The sequence below is a fragment of the Tribolium madens genome, unplaced genomic scaffold (genome assembly GCF_015345945.1).
Source record: "Tribolium madens isolate multiple individuals breed KSU strain unplaced genomic scaffold, Tmad_KSU_1.1 Scaffold_97;HRSCAF=244;Tcas5.2_LG3a, whole genome shotgun sequence".
Taxonomy (NCBI): domain Eukaryota; kingdom Metazoa; phylum Arthropoda; class Insecta; order Coleoptera; family Tenebrionidae; genus Tribolium; species Tribolium madens.
Window position 1 is genome coordinate 4,074,980 of NW_025401069.1, and position 20,290 is coordinate 4,095,269.

General features: G+C 33.4%; 8 protein-coding genes across 14 annotated transcripts in view; 2 read left to right on the forward strand and 6 right to left on the reverse strand.

Moving 5' to 3' along the window:
- LOC123014188 (TOM1-like protein 2) overlaps positions 1–1,176 on the reverse strand; it is a 5,599-nt gene extending 4,423 nt beyond the window's left edge. For both annotated transcript variants that reach the window (XM_044413146.1, XM_044413144.1), the window contains exon 1: positions 1,026–1,176. In XM_044413146.1, coding sequence (XP_044269081.1) covers positions 1,026–1,089 — 64 coding nt within the window. In that variant the 5' untranslated portion in view covers positions 1,090–1,176. The remainder of the gene's footprint in view (positions 1–1,025) is intronic.
- A 655-nt stretch (positions 1,177–1,831) lies between these two features.
- Positions 1,832–4,080, forward strand: LOC123014186 (dynein regulatory complex subunit 3-like). Of its 2 annotated transcripts, none has more exons than XM_044413141.1 (7): positions 1,832–2,098; positions 2,155–2,428; positions 2,479–2,651; positions 2,701–3,049; positions 3,107–3,502; positions 3,551–3,690; positions 3,739–4,080. In XM_044413141.1, exons 1-7 carry the CDS (start codon positions 1,929–1,931, stop codon positions 3,869–3,871), a joined length of 1,635 nt encoding a protein of 544 aa, XP_044269076.1. In that variant the 5' UTR covers positions 1,832–1,928; the 3' UTR covers positions 3,872–4,080. The 2 variants fall into 2 exon arrangements, with proteins under 2 accessions (XP_044269076.1, XP_044269077.1); XM_044413142.1 differs by having other exon boundaries at positions 1,832–2,085; positions 2,145–2,428; positions 3,739–4,079.
- LOC123014194 (enoyl-CoA delta isomerase 1, mitochondrial-like) lies at positions 3,869–5,240 on the reverse strand. The gene is made up of 4 exons (XM_044413156.1): positions 4,853–5,240; positions 4,656–4,802; positions 4,256–4,603; positions 3,869–4,125 (listed from the first exon to the last, which is right to left on the reverse strand). The coding sequence occupies exons 1-4, from the start codon at positions 5,084–5,086 to the stop codon at positions 4,009–4,011; spliced, it is 846 nt and encodes a 281-aa protein (XP_044269091.1). The 5' UTR covers positions 5,087–5,240; the 3' UTR covers positions 3,869–4,008.
- Positions 5,241–5,886: 646 nt separating this feature from the next.
- Positions 5,887–10,274, reverse strand: LOC123014187 (protein disulfide-isomerase). The gene is made up of 3 exons (XM_044413143.1): positions 10,035–10,274; positions 7,276–7,745; positions 5,887–7,226 (listed from the first exon to the last, which is right to left on the reverse strand). The coding sequence occupies exons 1-3, from the start codon at positions 10,186–10,188 to the stop codon at positions 6,354–6,356; spliced, it is 1,497 nt and encodes a 498-aa protein (XP_044269078.1). The 5' UTR covers positions 10,189–10,274; the 3' UTR covers positions 5,887–6,353.
- Positions 10,275–10,309: 35 nt separating this feature from the next.
- On the forward strand, positions 10,310–14,014 carry LOC123014193 (methyltransferase-like protein 22). Of its 2 annotated transcripts, none has more exons than XM_044413154.1 (6): positions 10,310–10,517; positions 12,841–12,928; positions 12,982–13,098; positions 13,146–13,331; positions 13,393–13,560; positions 13,607–14,014. In XM_044413154.1, exons 2-6 carry the CDS (start codon positions 12,841–12,843, stop codon positions 13,894–13,896), a joined length of 849 nt encoding a protein of 282 aa, XP_044269089.1. In that variant the 5' UTR covers positions 10,310–10,517; the 3' UTR covers positions 13,897–14,014. The 2 variants fall into 2 exon arrangements, with proteins under 2 accessions (XP_044269089.1, XP_044269090.1); XM_044413155.1 differs by lacking the exon at positions 10,310–10,517 and adding an exon at positions 10,573–10,685.
- Positions 13,901–15,051, reverse strand: LOC123014195. Of its 3 annotated transcripts, none has more exons than XM_044413159.1 (5): positions 14,761–15,051; positions 14,558–14,701; positions 14,384–14,490; positions 14,141–14,336; positions 13,901–14,093 (listed from the first exon to the last, which is right to left on the reverse strand). In XM_044413159.1, the coding sequence occupies exons 1-5, from the start codon at positions 14,816–14,818 to the stop codon at positions 13,981–13,983; spliced, it is 618 nt and encodes a 205-aa protein (XP_044269094.1). In that variant the 5' UTR covers positions 14,819–15,051; the 3' UTR covers positions 13,901–13,980. The 3 variants fall into 3 exon arrangements, with proteins under 3 accessions (XP_044269094.1, XP_044269093.1, XP_044269092.1); XM_044413158.1 differs by having other exon boundaries at positions 14,384–14,494; positions 14,547–14,701; XM_044413157.1 differs by having other exon boundaries at positions 14,384–14,473; positions 14,523–14,701.
- Positions 15,052–15,196: 145 nt separating this feature from the next.
- LOC123014184 (polycomb protein SUZ12) lies at positions 15,197–18,104 on the reverse strand. The gene is made up of 3 exons (XM_044413140.1): positions 17,929–18,104; positions 17,820–17,866; positions 15,197–17,761 (listed from the first exon to the last, which is right to left on the reverse strand). Exons 1-3 carry the CDS (start codon positions 18,026–18,028, stop codon positions 15,887–15,889), a joined length of 2,022 nt encoding a protein of 673 aa, XP_044269075.1. The 5' UTR covers positions 18,029–18,104; the 3' UTR covers positions 15,197–15,886.
- Positions 18,105–18,272: 168 nt separating this feature from the next.
- On the reverse strand, positions 18,273–20,266 carry LOC123014530 (ubiquitin domain-containing protein UBFD1-like). Of its 2 annotated transcripts, XM_044413692.1 has the most exons (7): positions 20,065–20,266; positions 19,824–20,011; positions 19,518–19,772; positions 19,315–19,466; positions 19,140–19,262; positions 18,904–19,092; positions 18,273–18,855 (listed from the first exon to the last, which is right to left on the reverse strand). In XM_044413692.1, exons 2-7 carry the CDS (start codon positions 19,837–19,839, stop codon positions 18,745–18,747), a joined length of 846 nt encoding a protein of 281 aa, XP_044269627.1. In that variant the 5' UTR covers positions 19,840–20,011; positions 20,065–20,266; the 3' UTR covers positions 18,273–18,744. The 2 variants fall into 2 exon arrangements, with proteins under 2 accessions (XP_044269627.1, XP_044269628.1); XM_044413693.1 differs by lacking the exon at positions 19,824–20,011.
- Positions 20,267–20,290: the final 24 nt, after the last annotated feature.

Sequence of the window (20,290 nt, forward strand, 5' to 3'; positions counted from 1 at the left end):
AAAAGTTATTACAGATTCTTCTTAAATGTAGTACAGAAGTGACTCATAAGAAAAAAAATTTACAAAATAGGAGGAGTACATTGGTTTGTGTTTTTTAACCTTTTAAAGAGTTATCTGCTTTACTTACAGTTTTATTGTTTGAAAAAAATTTTATCTGAAAGTTTGGAATCTCGTTTAAATACATATTTACAAATGTCTTACGAAATTTATTGTTTAATTATTTGTCGTCTACGAAAGTATTCATAATTGATCAATTTTATTAGTTCTTATTTTAGTTCTAGCGAAAGATACAGTTATTTTCTTAAACATTTAATGAAAATACTCATTCAATGTCCATGTAAATAAGTGATATAGAAGAATCTAAATTGTTTATAGTTTTTGTTCAAAGGTTATTTAGAACGCAAAAATAATTCCTATTAATTATCTGATCCGGATTACCATAAATAAATATGTACATTTAATGCAACGATAAAAAATATTTAAAACTTTACTTTGCTTCCATAAAATTATCAAAGAATGCGGGTATTACAGAGGTATTATTCCTAACTGTTGTGACATACATAATAAGAGATTATTGAAACGATAAGGCAAAGTATTTTTTAAATAGACAAAAATATAGTTTAAATAGACAAATTTTCAAAGGACCCCGTGAAGAAAGCATAAAACGTTTCAGTTGATGGCTTATGTAGAGTACTAGTAAATCACACCTATTTGTTATAATTATAAACAAATTTGGTACGTAATAAACACGCTACAGTTGTGACAAATTGTGACAAACAAAATGTAAATGCTAAAACCTACACATGAAACGATGACGAAATATTTTAAAAATATTACTAAAAACAGTAATTGAACAATCTGATCAACAGATGTAGGTGAATCAGACAGCAAAAACCATAAGCAATGTAATCTAAACAATAAAATACAATGCCAGCACCGGTTTCTAGTTCTATTTACGTTTTATTAAATCGATTTTAACAATGGAAAAAATTAAATAAAGTACGGCAATTCATACTAAAACTTACCAATTCTGGATCCTACGGGTGTCGAAAAGGGATTTCCACCAAGGGCAGTTCCAAAAAATGACATTTTTTAATTTCTAAATTAAATTTCACGATTGCACTTTCTTGTTGTCACTTGACTTCTGTCACTGTCACTTGTCAAAATAGGTAAAAATTAAAGCGCAAGCGCAATGTTCAATTCATAAATTTTAATTTTCCTAAGAAAATAATTACAATTTTATTTCAAACAACTAATTTGTATAACGTGTATTTTAAAATAGTTAGTCACTATCTTATCATTTAATTAATTTTTTAAATTATTTTATTGTGTACTTTGTAATGAACAAGATACGTCATGTCTCACATGATAAAAAATATACGAGGTGTAGTTCAAAAATTAAAGTCAAATGAATTATTTTTCCCCAAGTAAAAAAACTTTTTATTATTTAATTCTTATCCATCATTGTAATGACCCAAAGGTTCGTCCGCACTTACTGTTACACAAAGATACAATTAATAAATATCACATGTCACCTCATTTATGTAAATAGGTAACAGATAAATACCTAATAATAATAAGAAAGAGAAAATAACAGACACTATCCAAAATACTAAAAACTTGATGGTGAATGTTCTATTTTTAAAATTGTTATCAATTGGATTCTTTCGGAGTTAGCCAAATTTATTTTTAAAAAGCAATAAGCATTTTGTACCTACAAAGGTACATTATGTCGTGAAAGTAAAATAAAATAGTTGCGGTCTCGGCTTCGCCTTGTCAAGAATTTTTAAAGTGAACTCGAGGAAACTATGATTATTTAAATCCATGGCAACAAGACATTTACAGTCACTGTGACATCAATAATTTCAGGAATGCTTGAAAAGTTGTTATTTATTATATCGAATTAGTGGTGATAAAGATTTATAAAAATGAATCCTTGCAAATTAAAAGAACCAAAAGTCATAGACAATGCCCTTCTGGAAAAATGCATTAAAGATCAAGGTCCTAAAGGTGAAGCAGGTCGTTTGGCGGAGATCGAAAAAATACCTCTTGAAGATGTTACAGAAATTCGATTGGAATTTTTGAGTAATACGTTCTTGTACAAACTTAAATTCAAATTTTAAAAGGCTTATTATAACCTGTAGATATTCTTAGAATTGACCATTTGTGGGTCTTAAACTCTTTAACAAAATTAAATCTCAACAATAATTTATTAGAAAAAATAGAAAATTTGGAAAGTTTGGTGAATTTAATTGAATTAAACTTATCATTCAACAAAATCGCTAGAATCGAAAATTTAGACGAGCTTCGAAACCTTGAAAAATTAAGTTTGTATGAAAATGAAATCACCGTTTTGGAAAACATGGACACTTTAACAAAATTAACAGTTTTTAGTATTGGAAGAAACAAGATTGACGACTTGGATAACGTAAAATGAAAAAATGCATTACACAACTAAAATTTACAAATATTTTATAGATTTTGTATTTGCGGCGATTCGGCAATTTAAAATCATTAAACTTAGTGGGGAATCCCTGTGCCGAAGATGAAGATTTTCGTTTATTCATTGCAGCTTTTTTACCGCAACTCGTTTACTACGAATATAAATTAATCTACGATTCAGAACGGGAACTTGGACAAGAAACTTTCAGGTAACTGTAATTATTAGATTAAACGCGGTGGAATAGTATTGTTTCAAAGTGCAAAACTACGAGCATTGTTGGAGAAAGAAGAACAAGAACGGGAAATTACAGCCCTTCGGGAACAAGAGTTGGCCGATGCCGAACTTCACGCCTCCAGTTTTGTGGAGTATTTAAACACTCGTCATCTGTTCGACTCCTTATTTGCAAATGACACTGATGGAGTAAATTTGTTGGAAATCGGTGAAGACGCGCAAGAATTCTTTGACGAATACGAAGAGAACTTCATGGAATTGTGTAAACAGATATTTGAAAATGGCCAGCAGCAGTATGTTCTTCGCAAGACCGAATATGATCAGTTCTTAAAATGCGTTGAAGACGCAAACAAGGACAATCAAGATGAAAGCATTGTACTACCTACAACTGCAACGTATTAAAATTGATTTATCCCTAAATTTTGTTTGTAGAAACACATGGAGATATTTCTGGAGAAGAAGGCAATAGTGTTTCTAAAAATAAAAAACGTACAAAACCAATTAAACTCAAATGAAATTAATTATGACGAGTTTATAGACAAATGCGATGCATTCGTGGTGGAGTATGATGAAATGTTACACGAAGTTTGGAAAGCGCTGATGAAATTAGAACTAGAACTTTACGAACAAATGGAAGAGGTCAACCAAACTTTTGAACACAACATAACAGAGCTTGTTAATAATTTCATTGAATCATCGCAAGCTTTTTTCACTCAAATTAGAGAGCTGGAAGTGAGCTACGCTGAAAATATTGGTGATTTGGCTACCAAGTTTCAAACAAATGCCAATTTGAATGAAGAAATTGAAGTACCCACAGTTCTCAAACCGGTAATTTGAAGGACTTCCCTTATTATATAATTTAAATGAGATTAACAGCTTATGGCAGATAAAGATCTTTTACACAACGCATTAGCAACAAGTCACGATATGCACATGCAAATTATTGATACGAGAGAAGACACGTTGATTTCTAACGCCAAGGATTGGCTAAATGATTTAATCGAGAATTTAAACACGTAAGTTGTGCCTTTTGATTGCTCCAAACATATATCTATAATTTTCAGAGATGAGATCAAACGCAACAGAGGCAAGGTACTGGAAATCAATCACTTTCTTGAAATCCAAAAACAAGAATTTGAGGATTTAAATAAAGAATACGCGCCTGACCTCGAGGACGATATTATAGCCTTGGAATAAGTAAAATAATAGTGCTTATATTTTCACAAAAGTACTTTCACATACTCAAGCTTTAATATGTTTGGTATAATAAATGTTACACTATTGCATAAAAAAGTATTCAAAAATAGATTGTAATTCAATCAGCTATAAAATCGCTATTTTTGTTTCTGCTTCAATGATTGCAGATACATTTCTAATCCTTTTTGCACACTTTCCTGAGAGACGAACTGAGCCACATATTCATAATCTTTTTGTAAATTGTTGGTGAGGTCCTGGAACAAAGACAAATTATTTTTTTTTATAATCAATTGAAAATGCAAAATTGATTAAATACTCAATGTTTAAATATTTGGTTGTGACATTGAGTAATGGATGAATTTAGGTTTGCAAAAATAAACTTACTTGAATGTCAGCCCCACGCACTCCCAACTTTGACTTGACCCTTGCAGCAGGGGGAATTCTAGCGAATCTTCCGCAAAACTTCTCCGCTCTTGCGAGTCCATCCTCTTTACTAGCCGCAACCTCATCAATCATTCCAATTTTCAAAGCTTCGTCAGTTGTGAAAAGATTGCCACTAGTTAAAGCCAATTCGGTCTGTCTGGTCCCAATCACATTTCTCATGGAGGCAATGAACCATGGTGGAGCCACAATTCCAAGTTGAGTCTCATTTAAACCAATTGTGAAATTATTCAACATTATTCTGTATTCGCAGGATAAGGAAAGCAAACAGCCCCCAGCTGGAGCGTGTCCCTAATTTAAGCAGAAGTAAAATTTGAAAGCCCTTATAATTAATTCACATTACATTGATAACAGCAACAGTGGGATATGAGGAGCCGTAAAGTTTAATCCAAGTTTGCTGTAAAGCAGTCCACCATTCTTTTAGGCGACTTGGGTCTGGTTTGTACATTTCAAGTATGTCCAAGCCGGCACTGAAGACACTCTTGGAGCTCTAGAAATACACAGTAAAAAAACCTATTGCTAAGTTATTAGAAAAATTACTGAAGTTAGAATCAACCCCCTACACTTGTTTTGTTCCAGTTGGGTCAAAGTGTTTGATATTTCAGTGAGAAGCTCCAAGTTTAAGCTGTTTACAGGGGGTCTGTTAAGGGTTGCCGTTGCAACCCCAGTTTTTTCGTTAACTGCGACATTAACTAGGGACCCACTGCTTGAATAACTCCTAAAATAATTGGAAATTAAGAGACCACTTCGACGAACACTATTTCTCAGAGCCATTTTCCAGGGAAGAAATTCACAAATACTAATTAAATAAAAATATCTGGTTAATGGATTAGGCAATGAAACCACAATAAAACTGGCAAATTAAAAAATAACTACTGCTTATATGAATATAACCTTTATACCCATAATCTTGTCATTTTCATCAACGACTTACGTAGTTACGTTATGTTATTCTACGCTAACGGCAAAACTTACGTTTCGGTAATAAACAGCCGCCTGCAAAGGATTTTGTACAGTTGGAGACAAAATACTTTGGTCGTCAATGTCACTTGAGTGACATTAAATTGTAAAGCATGCTTTAGGACTGTTAACCTTATTTTTAGCTACTGTCAATCATAGTTGACAAGGTTGTACATATTTTTGATAGAAAGATATAATAGCTGTCATTAATTTGAAATTGTCATTCACTTTAACGTTAAAGCTTGAATTACATTAAAGTGTCAGAAAAGTGACGAACAAAGCATTTTGTCTCAAGCTGTACCTGTACTCACTGTCATTTTTTTAATAAATTTATTTTTGTATGTAATTTGAAATTCGTAACATAATTTCAGCAGTAATAAGTCAATTGGCATTTAAACTATTTTTGACTCAGAAAAATCAAAGGGTAAATTGCAAAATTTCCAACATAAAAGAATATTTTTTATTTAGTGACATTGAGAACCAAAATCTTGCACTTGACTGTATGTAGATACAATGAGCCATGGAAAATAAGTTCCCAAATGTTATTATTTTGCTTAAAAAGTAATAGGTCTGAATAATTTAGATCTTGGGTGATAAGAGAAAAGTTTTAAACCTTTACATACAATTTCATTTATTTGTTTCAGCTTCGCCTTACAGTAATTCACAAAAAAATATCTTAGTTTACAATTCTTTAATGTTAAAAATATACACTCACACAAACACACAACATAATCTGCCATTTGTGCTCTAACCTAAATTGCTACAACATAATCAGTAGAAAAATATCATCTATGAAGTGAATAAAAAATAAATACACGAAATAGCAATATACAAAAACAATTTAATATAGAAAAAGAAAGGAATGTTAATAAAGAACTTGCTTGTTAAAGTCAGGCAGATATCAATTGCACAACCAGTCTCACAAATCCTCCTTAAATGGAGGCACAAATAAAACATTTGGGAAGTTCAAATTGTATAGGTACCTACAAAACCGAGAACAGAAAATCGTAAATGCGTAAAATTTTTGATATACAAAAATGAGTAAATTTAGAAATGTTAGTAAAACTAAGTACCTAATAATTTACAACTCATCTTTTCTTGGTGAGTCATCATCTTCTGTTTCTTCTTCGACAGGCTCGTCAACACCAGCACCGTCAACACCACCGGATTCGATAAATTTAACTAAACCTTCGAATGTTCTTGGACCGTTATATTCAATAACGTTATTCCCACCTTTGGGATAAAATTTCAATGTAGGGAAGCTCGTTATTTTGGTATGTTCAAGTTCATTAGCGGTAGCATCGATCTTCGCGACGACAATGTTCTTGTTCTCTTTGAAATGTTCGCCCACTTTATCATAAATAGGGGCCAACTGCTTGCAATGACCGCACCAGGGAGCGTAGAATTCGACCAAAACGTCTTTGTCTGCGTCGAATACGACACTATCGAAATTACTAGCTACTAAAACTTTAACTGGTTCTTTATCCCAATCTTCAGGAAGATCTTGAGTGAGCAAATGTTGTTTGAGTTTACCAGCGAGGAAATCTTCAACGAATTTTTTAATACTTTCAGAAGACAATTCATCAGTTTCTGGTTTGTATTTGGCCATGTCTTCTTCAAGTTTGATAAGACGGGCTGCCGGAACTTCATCTTTCTTCATTCCGAAGAATTCCAAGATTCTTTGATGATCTTCTTCAGCAGCATCGATGGTGACGAACAAGACTTGTTCTTTGAAGGGCTTGGCAACGGATCTTGCAGCTTCAGCGACCTTCTCAAAGTGATCTTCACCCTTGTTCAAGAACAACAAAAGGTGGCTCTTGATGTCACCACCGAAAATCTTTTGGGCTGTTTCATGGTTGAATTCGACGATGAGGGGCAAAGAGTTACCGGCAACGAATTTCTTGATATTCTTCTCAGTGGCTTCACCTTCAAAAAGAACTTTTCCTTCATCGAACTAGAACAAGTCTGTTAGATTGTAACAAAAATTATTTTATCTGTTTAACCTTTTTGAACAAAACGATGGATCCGCATTCGGCTTCATATTCCTTGTAGACGCTATCTTCAGAGGTAATTCCGAAGGGATAATCGTCAATAGTAGCAGCTGCTGCCAGGAATGCTTTAGCTTTATCAGTCGTTTGATCCTTGAAAAATCCAATAACAGCAACGTTGCTTGCATCGATGAATTCTTTGGCTTCTTCAACAGTTTTGAGTTCTTTGGCTGGTGGCCCAGTTTTCTTCAAAAGCCACGCGACGATGTCATCAGCTTGTCTACCACCGTTATAGTCTATGGGACTTCCGTTTCTGAAGAATTTCAAAGTTGGATAGCCTCTAACTTGATGTTCTTCAGCAAGTTCGGTTTCTTCAGTGGCATCCACTTTGCCTAGTTTAATTTTAGAATCTTGCTCGGCAAGTGCTTTCGCTGCTTTTACATATTCAGGAGCTAACGCTTTGCAATGGCCACACCAGGGAGCATCTAAAACAAATAGGTTTTTTTCAATATATTGTTATTTTCTCTATATGTTTCGCTTCATTGCGTGTGGACTTTTAACCTTGGAACGAACAACGATCGATTACATGAAATGTGTAAAAAAAACATATACTTATACAAATGTCACAGTGAATTTGAACAAATATTATTATTATTTTTTTAAAATACACTAGTTTCTCTGGTACGGGGACAGTCGACGTAAAACTCACTGGATACACTTTAAAAAACTTTTCGTATGTAACCACAGGGTGCAAATGGTAACATGTATATAACATTAAGAACTTGGTTTCAAGCATTTTATAAATGATGTTTAACACTAATATTGAATTCAATTTTATGATGAAAGTCCACATGGTATATTGCACATACAATTACGAACGTAAATGATTACACACCAGTTAGACAGCTTAACTTTACAGGATTTACTACAATAATTCACATTAATTCTATTTATAGTCACTGCTATATTTAACTCATGCACTTTTAATGCCCGTTTGTAGTAACACGACTTAAATGACATGTTTACCATAGTTTTAATCAACTACAGTCGGGCTCCAAAAATTCATTTGAAGATAAAAAAATGGTATTAGTACTACTACTAATACTAGTACTAGTTATACTACTACTAGTTATTAGGAAATTTTGCCTGGTCTAATGATGGATTTACGTTAATTTTTCAATAAAAATCAATTAATGCTATAACTAACCCCAGTGGTTTAAACGCATTATGGAGATAACAATTTATATTCTCTATTAAAAATGAGATGATATGACAAAAACTAATCAAAAAAAGTTCTCAGAACTTTCAAATGTGAAAGTTTTAAAGCTAGTAGGTACAGTTGGAGACAAAATACTTTGGTCGTCAATGTCACTTGAGTGACATTAAATTGTAAAGTATGCTTTAGGACTGTTAACCTTATTTTTAGCTACTGTCAATCATAGTTGACAAGTTGTACATATTTTTGATAGGAAAACATAATAGCTGTCATTAATTTGAAATTGTCATTCATTTTAACGTTAAAGCTTGAATTACATTAAAGTGTCAGAAAAGTGATGACCAAAGTATTTTGTCTCCAACTGTACTAGTAAGTAAAAAATTTCACTTACACTCTTGTGCACAAAAGTTATCATTAAGCTATAAAATTGACAAGTATGAAAGCAGTTGTGCAAAGTTCTCTGTAGCTTAAATTTAATTACTTCCCTTTATATCTGGGATACAAAAAAATCGTTTTTTTCCCACATGAGAATGATTTTACAACGTTGGTGGTTACGGTTTTGCGAAAAAAAATTTGTTTAATGTTGGATTAATTGTTATTCTTCCGCCCAATAATGTAAAAAAAGATTAATTTACCTACACAGAAATTTCAATTTTTCTAGCATTCATTCTAGCTTTCCGTACAAAATTAATACGAGTCAGTTTTAAGATATTCTGTCTTTACTGATTCAAGACTCAAGACTACACGTGTAATTACATCTTATTAGAAGAAAATTATGCAACTCACATTCAGCGTAATATTAATTTTATGAAAGAGTACTTTCCATAGAAATGAAAAAAAAATAGTGTGAATTTGAAAAATGGAATAAGCTAAAAGTATGAAAACTGCATAACTCCCTTGAATTCTTCTGCATATGCTTTCGAAGGGTCAGAGGTGGGTCCACGTCATATTTTCAACTTATTTATTATCACCGAATATGGCTTTGATAAGTAATCTGCTTATCAATTAACTTAATTAAAATTGTCATTAATTCTGGCCTATGGTATTCATCTGAATTGCACCATTCGTATTGAAGTAATAATTGGTGACATTTTTCCTATCCTTCGCTCCTACGCAACATCTGTCTGCACATGAAGTTGATACTAGCAATCTAATAACACGACTGTGCTTAAAGAAAATTCTAATAAACAAAGAAATACGAAACCAAATGAGAAATACCTACGAGTTACCGGCAAACCAACGTAAAACTTTCACACGTAGATGCTCACGCGGCAGCTGAGCTTACGAAGGGTTGTTGACCTTTCATATTAACAAAAAATAAGTGAAGATGAGTAACCGGTCGGGTAATCTTTCAATGACAAAGAATGAAATTATTTTGATAAATGCATTTTAATCAAAAATATTGGGGAAGGTTAACCCAAATGTCATCCGGCCTGAAGTTGGCGACTCAATGTTTTTTATTGCATTAATCCCAATTTCACGCTTTTTGCACAAATACTTATTAGTGATGAAGAACAGTAATTAAATACATGTTTTCGGCAAAAAACCTCGTACTTACAAAACTCCACAAGGATGAATTCGTTGTCGGTGATGGCCTGTTTGAAGTTGGATTTAGTGAGCACTAAAACACCTTCGTCGCTCTTAATTTCTTCACTAGCCCAACCCAGAGATGCAGCCGTTGCAATTAAACAAAAAGCCGAAAGAAGATTCATCTTAATTTTTTAATACAACTCACTTCCCCTATTAACAATCGTCGACTATTCGACAAGCGTGAAGTGAGAGGCAGACGATGATGACACCACAACGTGGCACAAATCGTGGGGTGATCGGATTGGTCGTTCAAAATGACGTTTAGTGACATCTGTGACGTCAAATCGTCAAATCAAAAATAAATCGGGATTTTACCTTGGGCATAAAACAGCGATTTTATGTAATGATACATTCTGATTTTTCCTTCGCATTTTCCGCTGTGAAGTTGCTGCCCGCCTGACTACCAAATATCGACTCGGCTAAAAATATGACTTTTTCATAAACATTGAAGGTTAGTTTTCGCTGAGAGGGTGAGAATTTTTCCTAGTGTTACAATTGAAAGCATTATTGTTTATTAGTTCTCTTCTCAGCCAATTGAAGTGAAAATACCCAATAAATTCTCTTCAGCTTTCCCCTCCGTAAACAAAAGAGACCCCAGCTTATTTTACAACTTAGTAAGGTAGCACATTAACACAAATAAAATTGCTTCCTTTGTAGTTATTTCAAATTTGCGATGAAACATCAGAACCTTTGGATTTGATTTAAGCAGTTTTTATAAAATACTGGCTAGGTCAAGTCAAGTCACATACTTAATTCCTAAACCCAATCCCGGACGTTAACTCTGTCATGGTTTTGTAAAAGTTAAAAGTACAACAATAAAAAGGCTACAATTGTAAAATTCACTTAACAATTAGTAAAATACCTAATTAAAATTAAATTGCTGCTTGTAAATATATCTTCGAAACTGGTTTTTACTATACAGTATGTTCCCGGATTGAGTTTACAGGAGGAAAAAAAAAATATCTTTTATTTTACGCCAAAACTGCTTTACGTGAAACGAGTAAATCTACTTAATTGAAACTTCATTATATTAACTCAGTAGAAAGAATAGTATATTAAAGTACAAGTTGCAGAAGGTATCTATTCAAGTACAAATTTGAAACAAATGAGTGCTTGAAGAACCTTCTGCAACAAGTGCTTTATACTATTTTTTTCTATTTTGCCGCTTTATACAGGGTGTTTCACACAACTTTACGAGGCTTACGCCTAATGTACGCAACCAAATATACAAAAATCACAAAACACTAGATACAAAAAATACACATTTAATTATTTAATTTTTGGAAACCATGACAAACTAATCACTGTTTCATTAATAGCCATAAACTGCAGTTTTTCAGAAACAATTATCACTTGTTCTACCAAGAGACGGCATGAATATGATTCTATTAGTTTATCTAACTTACTCAGTCTCTAAAAATTTTATAATTCTTGAAAGGGTGAACAAGCTAGAGAAGATTATCCAATTCTTCAAAATTTGTAATCGAGTTCGTATCGGAATATGTATTATTAATTGCATCTTACAGGCGCAGGCCTCGTAAAATTATGTGAAACAGCCTGTATCATTTTATAAATTAAAAAACAAAAATTTTATTTTATTTTTCTAGAGAATTTTGCGACGGTTGGTGACATTTATGTGGAATAATTTTAGGCGGCTGTAAAAAATAAAAATAATTCTTATTTTCACATTTGAAAATGATTTGTGAAGAAAGTCCGTCACTAAAATTAAATTAACGCCAACAACTTATTCCAGCACTCAAATGACGTCATTTGGGTGCTGGAATAGACTTATTCTAACACCGAAATAGAAAAAAATTAGTCTAAGTCGAAAATCAAGAGAAAAGTTAACTTTCTTTTCACTGAATCTGAATAATGAAGTTTTAAGTACAGATATGTTCGTTTCAGGTGAAGCAAAAAATGTTTTTCATTTGCAGTTTTGGCGTTAAATCAAAGATATTTTTTTTCCTCTTGTAAACCCAATCCGGGGACATACTGTAAATTTTTCTAATTACTTAACTAAGTTTTTCACGAAGTATAACTTACGTTAAAGTAGGATGTACCTACATATTACAGATTGGTAATTACATATTCAAATGTTTTTTTTTTTATTTAGGTTTTACAAGTTCACAGCAATAATTATAAAAAACAACAATTTGTAATTTTTAAACATTTATGTACCAATGGCATAATCAGGAGATTATGGCCAGCGAGAATATTTAAAACGGGATCTGATTGTACCATAATAATTTTAAAAAATGCTTGCATTTTAGAATGTTATTATTGCATAACACTAATAAGTATCTTGTTTTTTTACACCCTAGAAAGGTTATCTTTATATCAGGATTATTAAACTATTTTTAAATTATTTTGATTAATTTTTCAGTTCTTTGAGAGCGAACTGAACAGAAAATTGTTACTATTTAACATAAAATAATAAAGCACAATTTAGTTGCAAAATTTAACAATTTGAACATTCTCGCTCATCTAAAGTTCTGTTACTTAGAATTTTCTTTTTTACCTAATGTGGGCACTATTTTTATACAATACATAATAAACACTGAATTTAAATTTAATAATTTCATATACTTTTTTGATAAATTTTGTTTATCTCAAAACTGCCAGCAGTAGCAGCTGCTACGATCACTCAATGAGTAGTAATATAAAATATAATTAAAATAGGTCAAAATTTATTTTTAATTTTTGAGAAAAACTGGCAAACGACTCAGCAAGTCAGTTGTTTAGTTTGTTCTTTCTCTTGAGAAAATATTTTTCAGATGGAAGATGAAGACTATAAAGTGTCCTCAGAATTATACAGTGAATTTAATTATGAATCATCCTCAAAACCCATGATAGATAAAAACAGTAAGTTTAAAAAACAATTTTTTCTGTTTAACTTTCATTTTCTTTAAATTAAGATGTGGTATCAAAATTCAAGTTCAAATTTCCACCACCACCCCCAGAAGTGGATTCAGACGGTGACTTAATAGTTTCCCGAAAAAAGTCTAAAGAAAAAACTGGGATTATTGAAATCGGTAGGTAAACCATCTCCATGAAAACATTTAAAAAATGCACTTTGTAGAACACAGTAAAAGTACAGTTCTTGGTTTGGTGGGATTACAAATATGGCGAGGAGCGCTTTTACTTGCCGACTGGTTATTACATAACTCCTCAAAGTTAAAAAAAAATCACTACATTTTGGAATTAGGATCCGGAGTCGGATTGAGTAGCATAGTCGCAGGAATATTCACTCCGGTTTTTTGCACTGGTAAGCGCTAATATTTGCTCAACAAAATCAACATCATGCAAATATTTTAAGTTTCTTACAGATATTAATAAAGGCGGATTATTGAAACTTATCAAAGGGAATGTATTACGAAATGTACATTTAACCAAACATCCAATCACAGTCTTGGAACTGGATTTTATGTCCCAGGTGCTTCCCCGAGAAATCGTCACTTCAATTGAAAAAATTCCAATCGTAATAGCGGCAGATGGTGAGTGATTATTTTTTTGTTGGAAAATTTTAATTGATTTTTTCAGTTGTTTATGACGACGTTATCACTCAGGCCTTTGTTAAAACCGTTGGCCACGTTTTATCCAAACCTCCCAAAAGATCTGTGTATGTTGCGTTAGAAAAACGCTTTGTTTTTACAATTGCTGACTGTGATGCTGTTGCACCGTGTTACGACTACTTTCTAGAATGTCTGGAAAAGCTCGAGAACATTCAGAAAGAAGAAGTTCCGTTGGACTTTCCACAATATTTTCATTATGATCGAGTCAAGGAGTTAGTCTTATGGAAAATAACGTCAAACTTTGACGAAATGAACTAATATGTACAATATTACCGTGCAGTATATTAACACAATACATTGTATAAATACAGTTTTAACATTTCAATATGTAAACACGTTATTTTAAAACAAATATAAGTTGTCGATTTGCCCTTTGCTCAGTAGGTGTTCTTTCCGCATTTCTTTATTTCGTAATTGTTGGTCTTGCTCTTTTTTAAGAGGCTCCATTGATTCGCCTAAAATAGTTACTTAAAATAATACACAGAAACAAATGAGTACATACAAAGAATATCTTCGCCATTGAAATATAGAACTGTTACTTGGTTCGTAAATTTGATCGATTTTGTGTTTTTAGTGTAATACTTGTATGTGCAAGCAAATTCATCGTCCATCTTTTCAGCTGCATCATCTTTTCCTTCAGGATAATATTCCATGGTTAACGGAAGTTCCTCATCAGTAATATTACTAACGTTTTGCGACTATAAAGAAGTGTTAATTTGGCACCAATAGGAAACGCACAGTTTACACAATATTCCTCCATATTATTTTTCAGCATGCTGGAACTCGTGCTTGGTGCATTATTTTCACCTTCGTTATTTAGCGACAACGTTTTAAACTTCATCAGACAGCTTTCTAGCTAAGCAAGACAAATCTGTTATACTTACAGAGTATGGAGAAAGCAGTGTTACCCTTGCAGTACCTTCGCTTAAACCTTCATGTTGATTTTTTAAAATGTTTAATCTACGGCTTTTACGTAAATTGTCTTCGGATTTTGCATTCGGTTTCCCGTCTTTGGTGCTACCTTTGTTAGTGTCTAATTTTACTGACTTAACCTGGAGTACTTCTAATAAATGGGGTTGATGTAAAGGAAACAAGAGAAATGGTAAGTACATTTATTCTCACCAGGTATATTAAAAAACTTATTTTTTTTACCATTCTTCTTGTTTCTGTTACCAGACATTTTGAATTTTTTGCCGAAAGATGCACTGTCAAAAGAAACGAATTTTGACACGTTTTTGAAGTGAAGAGCGGTAATACAATTTTCGCCTACTCCAAAACCGGAATACAAAAAAATATGCACTTCAGCCACCGAAGATATTAAAAAATAAAAAGTAAACGAATAAAAAACTTATTAACTGTTTTCAACATAAAATTCAAACTGGAATATCCTCCATGAAAGAATATGAGTTTAAACTGAGCAAAAACTGTTTCAATTCTTCAGTTTTTTTATATTACGGCATAATTACTATGTAAATCCTAATTTTAAAGTGTTTCATTTAAAACTAATTGTATCAAAAACTCTTTAGGTACATGGAGTTAATATTTCGTTACTCGTACGTACTTGAAAAAAACAATATAATTAAAAAAGTAAATAACTTACAATATACATAATATTAAAAACTACAAGGATAAATTGAACACGTATTACTAAAATATACAGCACTTAGGGAAATAATTAACATTAAAAAATGTGCCACGAATACGCCGCCAATTTTACAATTTTGGATTCATTCAATTTCCTATTTGTGCAAAACTGAACACTTAATATGACAGTGTGAAAAGAAATTACACTAAAACCACGCCAAAGCGTATCGCTTAAAAATCCAAATATTAACTAATGAATACACTTGGTATGCTTTAGTTAAATATACATATCCCTATAAGGATGGTTTAAAAATTTACTAAAACGAACAGATGACAATTAACATCTTAAATTTTAAAATAAAATCGTGTAAGAAAATAAAAACAGCCAAGATTTAATTGCCATCAAGCATTGAAAAGAAAGAAAACAATTATAGGGTAAAAATTATTTGACTAGAAGGCCAATTTTCTAAGGCAGTGAATCATTAAAAATAATTACAACCTAAAGCTAGCGAAAAGCCTTTGATGATTAAAATGCAGACTTTAAAAATTAGGTATACAAGTCAATAATTTATCAGAAATAGTGTCCGGCTATTTCAATACTTTACAGTCTTCCTATACAAAAACTTCAACGGACAATAAAATCATATCACACAAATAATACATACTAGCTGGCATTGCTTTTTTGGTCTTTCAACGAGAGGGAAATGCGCTTCCTGGTGGTTTGTTCACCTCCGACCGATTTCCTCCGAATGGGAGTCTCCGACGGTGTTGGGGTCCCTTTTCTCCGCTGCATCCCCACATTCCCAGTCTTCCTTCCCTTGCTAGTACTCGGTTTATCGCTCATCTGTACGCTCCCATATTTGGACCAATTGTCAATTTGCGCTTCCCGGGACTCCTTCAGGATATTGCGAATGGCTCCTGTCTCACCCACCATCTCCTGCAGCTTTTGGATCGTCGTGTACAAACTCACAGCACTGACCAAGCCAAAATCAAACAAACTCCCCATATGGAGTACAAAATTCTTGTAGAGATTTTTCAATAGCAGTTCTTTTCCCTTGTGCTGAACGAACATTTGGCAAGCTAATGGTATCTGGCAGTCGCCGACAAACCCGTATTTCATCACGTGCAAATTCCACATCTTCATCAATTCCTTCTCGCCCTCATTCACGTCGGTGAACTCGTCGATCATCATCATAGTCTTGTTGCGCAGCCACTCGGGGTCGTTCTCGCCCTCTGAGTCCACATCCATCTCCTTGGGGTAAATAGGCAAGCAGGTGGTGGTATGATGGTAGAGGCGGTTGTGGCCGGTGATGAAAGGCCTCTGGCCGTCGTACTCGCAGTCGTCGAGTTCGAGGAACTCGGAGAGGCTGGGTTTGGCCCGCTTCGGGTGACACACCAAGATGTGGGTCACTGAAGCCCTGCGGACGGGGCCGTTGCGCGAGAAGGCGCATATGGTGGGCTGCAAGATGAGATCGTGGGGCGAGCCGGTGTACGAGCCATCGTACAGCTCGTTGATGGCGACGTCGATGCGGGCCCCCACAGAGATAGGGACGTAGGTGAAAGTGAAGCGGGAATGACAGAGTTTCAGGTGCTTCAACAAGGTGTACAGCTGGTCCGAATTTATGCTGCACCAAGGGCAGTGGAGGTCCTCGCAAGCTTCAGTTTGCTGACGCGAATTGTTGTTGTATACAAATTGGTACACGATTTGAAGTTTCTCCTTATTGTCGCTGTTGTTTACTACTGGAATATTTTCTTTGTTTTCGCTGAGAGGGTAGAGTTTGGGACGGTCGACGAACCGAGCGCAAGCTTCCGGGGACCAGTTAAGCTTAAATTTTAACAACGCGTCCCCTTTCATCATTAAATTGATATTGCCGCAGGTGTCGATGATATCGTTGCCGTTTTCCCAACTTGAGTGTTTTTTAGGGGAAGATTTCGTAAGTGAGGTAAAATCTTGAAGTACAACGTCGTAATCACCGTCAGCTAAATAGCACCGATTGTATTTATCGTAAACGGTAAGCTCAGCTCCGTAAATTTTTTCATTGATTGTGTCCAACGTGCCGTTTGATTTACGTTTTTTTAATGCGGGTTCTTCCTCCTCGGAATTAGATTTCTCAGGGAGAATTTTAACGCGAAATAGAAATATATAAGATTTTGCTAAAGGCCCATTTGAGGGATTGAAAGATTCTGTTGAAACACTAATGGTGGGGGCTGTTTGAGGCAGTTGTTGTTCATCGGGATTTACGGGAATTTCGGCCGTTCCCAGTGAAATTTGCAAACTAGGAGCTGAGCTATCTTTACGTTTTTTGTGGTTTATTTTTAAAAGAACAGTTTCAACCTGAGCAGTTTGAGCATTAGTATCAAGACTCTTATCAGTGAATCCTAAGAATGTTATGTTTATAAAACCTGGTTGGATTGTGGAATGATCTTGCTTTGAAGTTACTTTTTCTAGAAGTGAGTCTACTTTGAAATTGATGCGAGATTTATGGCTTCTTGACATCCGATATCGCATGTAAGTCAGAGTTCTATTTAGAAAAATTGGCTGCAATAGAAGTATGCTTTAAATTTAGTTTTTTAATCTAATTTCAGTTGTTACTTACAGAACACATATTCCTTGTTCTTAGGTATCTATAAATCTGGGTGGGTTCTGTGAAGAATAGTGTTTATATTTAATCTGTGTTTTCCCAAGTATGGGGTCAAGTAACTTACTTTCAAATGCTTGTAGAAATAATTCATGATCTGCTTGGATGTGATCTATTCTTGGATTCTTTGCAGACTCGAGGTCTTTATCACGTTTCTTGGGAGGCATTTTAATTTATATTACAATAATAAATAATAATAAACCCGCGAAAACAACGTTGAGTTTGGCGTTCCTATTTGTACTAATTTTTTGACAGAATTGACAGCTCTCAAAGGCTGCCAATACACCTTTCAGCGGGAATATTCAAATTATCTGTAACTGTACAGTTAATAAAGAAGCATAAGTAAGTTACTAAAGAAGTTAATAACGAGAAAAACCCAAAGCATGATAGAAATAAAACGTTTCCTTTTTTTAGAACATAAAAACTATTTATTTGCTTTATAATAATCACACAATACAACTGAAAATCTTAATTAACACATAGCAAATGAGAAATCATTTGTAGTTTTTATAAAAATTAGGTTATATTACAGATTTGTTGATGTGATACAGTTAACATTAAATCACTAAAAAAGCAATTTTTGAATATATAAACGTGTTTGGAACTTAGTGTCAACTTTACCAAATCAACACACATCACAAATATTGAGTTCATCACTTGAATTCAAAGCAGTTATGCTAACAATATCAATGATCAATATCACAAAAGCAAACCTACAATAACATACTAAATTCCATATGAAAAACTAAAAGTTTGAAAAAAATATATTGATTCCCTTTTAAGTCATGATGCATGTTAAAGATTAATGTAATCTCTGCCCATACATAAAAATTAAATTAAACCTGTTGATCTCAATACTGTTAGCTTGGCTGGCTTGATAAAGTCAAAAGTACTGCCATTTGCCTAAAACTGCGTCTTTAATTGCATCTACATACTGTGCAGGCACCCAGTATATCCAATATCTTGACGCTTCTGTAGGCCCTAGTTGTAAACCCTTTAAAAAGTTTTTGTTAAATCAAACTTATTCAATGTTGATAATTACCAATATGTGATATTCCTCATGCCCTTCAATTGACTCAGAAACTATGCTTTTAATTGATCCCATGGGCAGTTTTTCAGTACGTTCCTTGGTACTGAGCCACAATTGGTCACTTTCTAGTTTAAATGTCAGTCTGACTTTACCTCCATGCTTATTAAGCATACCTGACAATGGCAGAGGGGGCAAGCCTTCCTGCAAATAATAAGATTAAAAAACCTTTCTCTTATTTTTATACCCACTTTTATGTTTTTAATTCCTGGCATGGCATCTTCAGGTACACCTTTATCTAAAACTTTCCTATGAATTTTTTGTTTACATAGTGGTTCCTTCACAGTGGCTGCTTTCTCCATTTCTACAACATCCTAAGAAAAACAATATATTTTTTTGAAATTCATAAATGAGTCAGCTATTTACTTGTTTACTAACTGAAGACACAGCCAAAACATCATTCAAAGTAGAACCTACTAACATAATTTTAGAACCTTTTGTAATTCCAGCAGTACTTAAAGTTTGATTATCTTGCAATAATCCCTTATACATTAATTTCTGCATAGAATCAGGAATTCCTACAAATTATAAAAACGTGAATAAATTGAATCACTTGGCCTAGTACGTACCTAAAAGACCCTGTAGTATTTTTTTAAAATCAGCAATGGTAGTGTTTGATGGCGCACTGACATCGTATTTTTTTTTGTTATAAATTATTTTAACTTCTATTTCTTCGCTTCCTTCCTCATTTGATTTACATTCTTTCGTTTCACTGTCTTCGGTTTTAGGAATTTTACATTCTGAAGGCTCGTTTAACTTATCACTTTCGTCTTTGGTTATGTTTTCCTCAGAAATATTTGAAATTTTGCTATCATTTTCGCTAGCTGAAATAAATAATAGTAAATTTCCATTTCAGTAAATTATTACAAGCTCACAAAAACCACGCTTCATATTTAAATAGTCAGAATGACAATTTTTTGGATAAAAAGAACGTATGGCAGATAACTTTCTTGTTTGACAGATAATGACTTGCAAGAATTTCGACAAAGTTAAATCACATATTAGGAAATTTTTCGGAACTGCAGTTCACTGAACAAAGGGCTTCAAATTTATATAAAATATACTAGACAAGAATCGAATTAATTTGAATAAATGGGACTTTAATGTGAGACTTACCTACACACTCCATCTTGAAATGAACACCAAAATGTGACACGAGTGAGGTAAGAATTGTACTAGATGGAGTACAAAAACCACGAATGCACGTGCTTGGTTTCGATAAAATCGGCAAAAAACGTAAGCTTTTGTGAAATCCGTTACGGGAAAATGCCCAAGTAGCAAATTTTTTTGTCAATATTTATGTTGGCAATTTGCCTAAAACATGTGTTCAATTTGACATTTA

What these genes read in the sequence shown, in the direction of transcription:
- LOC123014193 (XM_044413154.1), top strand. Translation starts at nt 12,841, where the DNA reads ATGGAAGATGAAGACTATAAAGTGTCCTCAGAATTATACAGTGAATTT. An exon ending in CACTCCGGTTTTTTGCACTG is followed by an intron (nt 13,332 to 13,392) that starts GTAAGCGCTAAT and finishes AGTTTCTTACAG; the next exon opens with ATATTAATAAAGGCGGATTA. An exon ending in AATCGTAATAGCGGCAGATG is followed by an intron (nt 13,561 to 13,606) that starts GTGAGTGATTAT and finishes TGATTTTTTCAG; the next exon opens with TTGTTTATGACGACGTTATC.
- LOC123014186 (XM_044413141.1), top strand. Translation starts at nt 1,929, where the DNA reads ATGAATCCTTGCAAATTAAAAGAACCAAAAGTCATAGACAATGCCCTT. An exon ending in TTTTTGAGTAATACGTTCTT is followed by an intron (nt 2,099 to 2,154) that starts GTACAAACTTAA and finishes AGATATTCTTAG; the next exon opens with AATTGACCATTTGTGGGTCT. An exon ending in TTAATCGAGAATTTAAACAC is followed by an intron (nt 3,691 to 3,738) that starts GTAAGTTGTGCC and finishes TATAATTTTCAG; the next exon opens with AGATGAGATCAAACGCAACA.
- LOC123014184 (XM_044413140.1), bottom strand. Translation starts at nt 18,028, where the DNA reads ATGCCTCCCAAGAAACGTGATAAAGACCTCGAGTCTGCAAAGAATCCA. An exon ending in ATTTCTACAAGCATTTGAAA is followed by an intron (nt 17,867 to 17,928) that starts GTAAGTTACTTG and finishes TATTCTTCACAG; the next exon opens with AACCCACCCAGATTTATAGA. An exon ending in GAACAAGGAATATGTGTTCT is followed by an intron (nt 17,762 to 17,819) that starts GTAAGTAACAAC and finishes CTTCTATTGCAG; the next exon opens with CCAATTTTTCTAAATAGAAC.
- LOC123014194 (XM_044413156.1), bottom strand. Translation starts at nt 5,086, where the DNA reads ATGGCTCTGAGAAATAGTGTTCGTCGAAGTGGTCTCTTAATTTCCAAT. An exon ending in CCACTGTTGCTGTTATCAAT is followed by an intron (nt 4,604 to 4,655) that starts GTAATGTGAATT and finishes TGCTTAAATTAG; the next exon opens with GGACACGCTCCAGCTGGGGG. An exon ending in TGCGTGGGGCTGACATTCAA is followed by an intron (nt 4,126 to 4,255) that starts GTAAGTTTATTT and finishes TCTTTGTTCCAG; the next exon opens with GACCTCACCAACAATTTACA.
- LOC123014530 (XM_044413692.1), bottom strand. An exon ending in TGTCTTCAGTTAGTAAACAA is followed by an intron (nt 19,263 to 19,314) that starts GTAAATAGCTGA and finishes TGTTTTTCTTAG; the next exon opens with GATGTTGTAGAAATGGAGAA. An exon ending in CAGGAATTAAAAACATAAAA is followed by an intron (nt 19,093 to 19,139) that starts GTGGGTATAAAA and finishes TATTATTTGCAG; the next exon opens with GAAGGCTTGCCCCCTCTGCC.
- LOC123014187 (XM_044413143.1), bottom strand. Translation starts at nt 10,188, where the DNA reads ATGAATCTTCTTTCGGCTTTTTGTTTAATTGCAACGGCTGCATCTCTG. An exon ending in ATTCATCCTTGTGGAGTTTT is followed by an intron (nt 7,746 to 10,034) that starts GTAAGTACGAGG and finishes TATTTGTTTTAG; the next exon opens with ATGCTCCCTGGTGTGGCCAT. An exon ending in CCATCGTTTTGTTCAAAAAG is followed by an intron (nt 7,227 to 7,275) that starts GTTAAACAGATA and finishes GACTTGTTCTAG; the next exon opens with TTCGATGAAGGAAAAGTTCT.
- LOC123014195 (XM_044413157.1), bottom strand. Translation starts at nt 14,818, where the DNA reads ATGTCTGGTAACAGAAACAAGAAGAATGGTAAAAAAAATAAGTTTTTT. An exon ending in ATAATATGGAGGAATATTGT is followed by an intron (nt 14,337 to 14,383) that starts GTAAACTGTGCG and finishes ACTTCTTTATAG; the next exon opens with TCGCAAAACGTTAGTAATAT. An exon ending in CAATGGCGAAGATATTCTTT is followed by an intron (nt 14,094 to 14,140) that starts GTATGTACTCAT and finishes TAACTATTTTAG; the next exon opens with GCGAATCAATGGAGCCTCTT.